The sequence below is a fragment of the Buceros rhinoceros genome, unplaced genomic scaffold (genome assembly GCF_000710305.1).
Source record: "Buceros rhinoceros silvestris isolate BGI_N320 unplaced genomic scaffold, ASM71030v1 scaffold17073, whole genome shotgun sequence".
Classification (NCBI taxonomy): domain Eukaryota; kingdom Metazoa; phylum Chordata; class Aves; order Bucerotiformes; family Bucerotidae; genus Buceros; species Buceros rhinoceros.
This window is the reverse complement of record NW_010402061.1, coordinates 9,739-15,942: the sequence shown is the minus strand read 5'-3', so window position 1 is coordinate 15,942 and position 6,204 is coordinate 9,739. Positions and strand designations below refer to the sequence as shown.

At 52.3% G+C, this 6,204-nt stretch overlaps 1 protein-coding gene across 1 annotated transcript in view; it reads left to right on the top strand.

Moving 5' to 3' along the window:
- Positions 1-6,204, top strand: part of GPR144 (G protein-coupled receptor 144) — a gene marked incomplete at its 3' end in the record, with an annotated part of 21,524 nt that overhangs the window by 12,061 nt on the left and 3,259 nt on the right. The window contains exons 17-19 of the mRNA XM_010132530.1: positions 515-648; positions 1,256-1,371; positions 2,931-3,051. Of these exons, the coding sequence (XP_010130832.1) occupies positions 515-648; positions 1,256-1,371; positions 2,931-3,051 (371 nt within the window). The remainder of the gene's footprint in view (positions 1-514; positions 649-1,255; positions 1,372-2,930; positions 3,052-6,204) is intronic.

The window sequence follows — 6,204 nt, the reverse complement described above, 5'->3', positions numbered from 1 at the left end:
TAAAAAAAAAAAAAAAAAAGCGATCAAAATAGAAATACGGTCTGGAACTAAGCACGCCTTATTCTGAGTGAACCCTTTAGGGACATAAAATTCATTTGAATAAGCTGAGTTTCATATCAAAGAGGTGCCTCTTTAGTCAGTGCTCGTTGCAAACCACACACCTAGATGGTCATTGGGAAAATGGTTCAAATATTTTGGATTGCTTTATGTCTTTGATTGTCCATTTTGTTAAAAAAGCAATCTGAGCAGTAAATTGCTTTGATCGGGACTCAGGACTTGGAATGGTTTATACCTGGGAGAGTGATGCTGACAGCGTGTAAATCTGGTCTCACGGAGCCGGGGCAGGTCTCAGCTGCTGTGAATTGATGTTGCTCGTGGGGTTTTGGAGGCTGAGCTGGGCTCACACTGGAGCGTGTCTGCTCAGGGGGGTTTGAAGCAATTGTCTAGAGCACAGCTGACCTCCGTGGGTCATCTCTGCTTTTCCTGGCGTTTAATTTGGACATTTTTTCTGCAGGCCTTCCAGTCGTTATCGTGGGTGTGACCCTTGCGACTTCCTTTAACAAGTATGTGGCAGACAACCACTGCTGGCTGAACGTCCAGACCAACGTCATCTGGGCCTTTGTGGGGCCCGTTCTCTTCATCCTGGCCGTAAGTGCCCGCACCTGCCGGGAAGGTGTGATTCCTTGGTGTCTGGTTTTAGGGAGGTGTTGCAGAGTCAGGGGTGTCAGCACTTCTGCAGCCAGGGTACTTGCTCGCAGGGTTCATTGTGCCTGCTGCTTTACAGGAGAATTTTTTTAGATGCTTTGTATGTTCTTTCATGACACAAATAAATCTCTTCAGCCAAAGCAGCTTTTTGATAGAAAAAAAATGTTTGAAGAAAATTCTGCTTGTATGGCTGTTAAATTAGGACTGTAGGTAAATGTGTAGGTTGACTGACATTGCCTTAACCAAAGGTCTGATTTTAAGTAGTATCAGTATCATTAGACAACACAGTAGCAGAAAAAGGTGCAGTGTGGAAGGGGTCTGGAAGAGACGCTTCGCAGGAAAGATGTTCTGTAGAAGTTTTGAGATAAGTTTTATAGATTTCACACTTGTGTCAATAGCTCTATGAATGATTTTATTCACTGCTGTCTCAGGAGGGATACGTTTCTCCCCAAATTCCGGCTCTCAGTTATTGAGTTCCCAGGAGAAAGGACTCAGCCCACTGGAGCTGAGGGTACAGGGGGTTACTGGTCCAAGGGCTCTTCTCTGACAGGTGAACACCTTTGTGCTGTGCCGGGTGGTGATGGTGACTGTGTCCAGTGCTCGCAGGAGATCAAAGATGTTGACACCCAACAGCAGCCTGGAGAACCAGATTGGGATACAGCTATGGTGAGCAGGGGAGGAGCTGGTCTTCCCAGCTGTGGCTGCTCCGGGTATGAAGTGGCAGAATTACTGTTAAGCTGAGAGGCTTTGCCTTGGCAAAGTGAAAGACCATGATTTGGGGGGGTTGGGGCAGAAGGGATTTTCTCCTCCGGGGTAAGGGTGCATCACCTAAATGTCCATACATCTGCTCAAATGTCTATGGCACTGAGAAGCCCAGACAGCAATTCCAGCCTGGGGAATCCGGTGCTGCACTCCCACATCTGCGCTTGCACACCTAATTCTCAGCATTTTGGGGGATGGGGGGCCCTTGGCAGCACCTGCTGAAATCAAAGCTGCTCTGGGTGCAGTGGCATCACCAGGCACAGCAGGTTGGGTCTGGGAATGGCTGCTGTGAGCACAGCCCCGTGGTCTGCAGTGGTGACAGCGAGCGTGGGCGTTTTGAGGAAGGCAGGGACCCGATCGAATGCCCAGTTCCCATGGACTTTTATAGACTTCTGAGCCACCGAAGCGGCTCCCCTCCGCCTCGCAGAACTTTGCAGTTTGAAGAGGTTGTAACCGAACTTGTCTCGCACCCATGCTGTCCTCAGCACTTGTGTGTGCCTGCAGCAGGGTGCCAGCTGTAGAGGTGCAGGGGTTTTGACATTATCAGAAGCATTTTCTGTATGACTTTGGGACTTGGTGGGATTTTGGGGTCAAAAGTAACGCGGTGGGGATTACATACATGGGGAAGGAGAGGCGGTGTGGACTTCTTAATCAGGCAATGTAGAGAGACCTCTAAAAACTGCTGCTCGAGTCATTACTTTATCACCCTCTGCGAATCTTTATTGTTGTTAGCTGGCGCCAGATACCCCTGCTAGACATGCATTGTTCCCCTCTATCATAAATAAATTTGCCCAAATTTACAGAAGCATGAAGATAGGGCATAGCTGGAGGGCAGGGTGACATCCATATGCTAATTAAACAAATACAGAAGCCCTCCTTGTAGCAGAAATTGGGGGGGAAATAGCTGTTTTCTCATGGCTAATGACGCCAAAGAGCTCCCTTCTTGCTGACTCTCAGTGATAAATAAAGTGCAGAGCTGGCATACTGGGGGCTGGGGGGTGAAATGTTTGGTTTTTTCCCCTCTTAACTAATTTTGTTTGCACAGGAATTCATTCCACAGCTACCATCTCGGGTGCCTCTTGGTGGACACATTATCTGAGAAGCACTTGCTGGGGGAGGAGAGCTGTCTCCAGCATGGAGACAAGGAAAGTTTCTCCTGAACTGCAAGATGCAGGCCAGGGTGCTCCTAAACCTGTGGAGCTCTTTTCAGGACAGATCCACCCCTGAGCTCTGTAACCTAGTGCAGATGCCCCAGGCAGATCATGGCAAGACCCTGGGCAGGGTCTGCAGAGCCAGGAAGGACGGTTGGCAGGCTGGGGGTGCTTTGTCAGGACACGCTGGGCTCAGGGGCAGGGCACGACAGGGACACCCATGGAGAGCTGGCGGCTGGGAGGGAGGTGCCAGTGCACAGTGTTTCAGCTTGGAAATGCGTCGAGGTAACTCCAAGCTCTTCTTCCTGACAGGGCCACAGCCAAGCCCGTCCTGGTGCTGCTGCCTGTGCTGGGGCTGACCTGGGCGTGTGGGGTCCTTGTCCACCTCAGCATCGTTTGTGCCTATGTCTTCATCGTGCTGAACTCCCTCCAGGTGAGCCCTGTACCAGCTGGACCCTCACATCACAGTCAAGCAAGTATTGGCGGTTTCTTGTGCTTCGCTGTGCTCTGCCTGTCCTCATAGTCAGGACAGCCTCTGGAGACAGACTCTCCTCTGGAGTGCCTTGCTGGTGCCACAGCTTTCCAGTTCAAATCCTCTTTCTCCTGGTTGATAGGTTTGCTGACACTAGCATGGTTTCAAAGCGACGCTTCCAAACTGACATGCTTGTGGGGAACTTCATGAGAGTTTTAATTAAAATGGTAGCAGTCCAGTTTAACGGGATGCCATCCCGGCTGCCGTTTGAACCTCATTCCTGCAGGGTAGGGGTGGGCCGTGTGTGCCAGCATCGCTGTCAGAACAGGGCTGTCCACAGAGAGTGTCTCAAAGGTCACCTCCAGCTATGGTGTGCTTGACTGCTGCTTAGTTGGAGTGTGTTCTAGGATGAGTGTTTTCCAGCTGGTTTGTGTTCATACGCAGAGAACCGTACAGGCAGAACCACCTTCCCTTTGCCTGAAGTCAGCTTTACGGCAGAGACACGAGAGAAGAATTAAGAATCAAGGACTGAAAATCTTTACTGCTGAAAATCTTTACTGCTAAAATTCTGTATTGTCTGCAGCCGTGCAGCCAGTCCCCAGGGATGCTCCCAGTGCCCGGTGAGCAGTGCACTGGAATCTGAGGGGATGCAGGAGTGTTAGGTGGAACGGATTGTGATGTGGGCTGGTGATCAGAGCCTCGCGCGGGGAGGCTGGAAGTGCGTGTGCTGTTTCTAGCTCTGAATTGCAAGACCTTGGGTGAGTCATGTCATCTCCTTCAGCCTCTTCATTCTTCCTTGGGTAGCATCTGGGTACATTTTTAAGGCTGTTTGCTTGTCTTGGAGTCTTCTAGGGCCATGGCTGTGACTCCTGAATGCTACCGTAGAGTAGAGTCCAGTTGTTATATGTTAGTTACTAACAGCGGTCTCTGCAGGACAGAAAGTAACCCTGGTGTGTAAAGCAATACTTAATATTTGCTTCTGAGTTTACCGCTTTCATCCAAAGAGTTTAAAATTTTAACCCGCCTATATGTGGTCAAGAGAACAAAGCAAATTGTGTTCGACGCAGCAGCCAGGGGCGCTCAGTGCCGCACTGCGGTAGGGCAGTTCTCAGGACCTCAGGATATCTGGAACTCAGGGGCACATGGTGACAAAAACTCCCTGAACACATGCTTGACACCTGTGATTTGAAGCCTCAGCCCCTTGTTGGCAGCAGGTTTCCAAACCTCGAGAGAAAGCAGCTGTAGATGGAGCCAGAGAAGCGCTGAACACCGCTGCTCGGTCCGAGGTGGCCGTGGGGCTCTGCAGGCAGGGAGCCAGCGGTGGCAGGGAGCCAGCCGGGGAACACACGGGTGGGCTCAGTCCAGCCCCTGGGCCAAGCCCAGAGAGCGCCTGGGGGTAGCCCACACTCAGGCCTGTCCCTTTGCACTGGGTATTCACAGGGATGTTTTTCAGAGTGCCTTGCCCAGTGCTTGAGGACAAATCCTATCCCAGGGACCCAAGTCAAGAGAACAATGGGGTGCCACCCTCCAAACTACTGGGATCCAAAGACTTGTCCACCCCCACCTCCCTTTTTTTTTCTTTGGATTCAGCAGAAATTGGCTTCTCTTGTAGCTTTTGCTTATGGAGCAGCAGAGTTCGCAGTGCTTCCCTCTGGCACACTTGGCCGGTCTCAGCGTGCATTGGCCCAGCGCTCCAAGGGTGAAACGCAGGCATTATCACCACGTGCACGAGATGGGTGGTTGCTCCAGGGCTGTTCTGCCTGTGGCTGGCGCTGGTCCAGCACCCGGGTGCTGCTCACGCACATCCGTCAGCTCTCAGATGGGGCTGTTCCAAGGCCAGACAAGGGCCGCCTCTCTGCTGTTAAGGATATCAGAAGGGTGGCGAGAGGCCTGTCCAAACTGTAATTAAATACAGCATCGGTGCTCCTTGCCTCCTCACGCCATGCTTAGGTTATTGGGCAGAAAAGAACGCCAGACTCCGTGCCATGAGGAGATGAGGTGAGCAGAGCTGACAACAGCACCAGCATCTTTTCATCCACAGGGGAAAACAGTTCCCCGTTTGGGTGAACTCCAGCAGCAGCAGCAGAGAGGCTGATCAGAGCACAGCGTCCCAGCCCCGTCCTCGCGGTCTTCCTCTGCCTTGCTTCAGTGTTCATGCTGTAAAACCATGAGCACGTAGATCACAGCAGAGGGGTCCTGCTGAGGATCTCAGGCCTGGGCAGTCTTCAGGAGAGCTGCTTTCCAGTAGCACTCAGGGCTGCTCTTCCTTCCACACCCAGTGCCATCATCAAGGGAAACCCCGTGACAAGTTCCCCGGTGCAGTGACTGCTAATACTCCTTGTCTGTGGCCTGACGGTGTCCGTGCCCAGCCCTCATCCTCCACGGCTCACTCCATCGCCGATGCACGCAGCGGGGCTGTGGGGTGCTGGCTGTCCTAGTGTGGGGATGGGCATGTGGGGCTTTTAATAACTCCTGAAATTAAGAAACGTGTCCTCGGTGAATCATCCCTTGAGACTCTCTCTCACAAACCATGACCACGACCACTTGGGTGAGGTAGGAGCCAAGGGGGTTGCTGGATCAGGATTTGCTTTCTTCCTTTGCTTTCTAAGCCACTGCTGCTTTTGGTTTTCTGTTCTGCTAAAGCTCGGTGGGAGCTGTGGCTGTTGTGTGGACAGACAGTCGAGGGTTTGCCCATGAATATGCTGTGCTCGTTTGCCTCTGTCCCTGCGTTACCGAGTTCAGGTCACTCTGCAGGTTACCCCAGGAAGAGGAACACTGGTGGGAAGCTCTGGAGTTGGGAGAAAGCAGGGACAAAGCCGTCCCATTTCAGCCCCTTTGCTGGCTGTCTGATGGGTCGTCTCGGAATGTCCTTTAAGGCCAGCGTGCCTCTCCACGCGCGAGCCTTGTGCACGGGGGTTTGCTGCTGGGGCTGTTTGTTCGTTTGGCTGCTTTCTGCTTGTCTGCGGAAAGCAAAGCCTGTCTTCAAGGCTGCTCTGTGTGTCGACACCAAACGTGACAACTCCTTCTCCAACCAGGCAGCACAGGAGCTCAGCCGAGTGACTGAAAAGCCACACGGCGTGGTTCTGCACCAGAGGTGGCTGCAGTGGCTGGGCC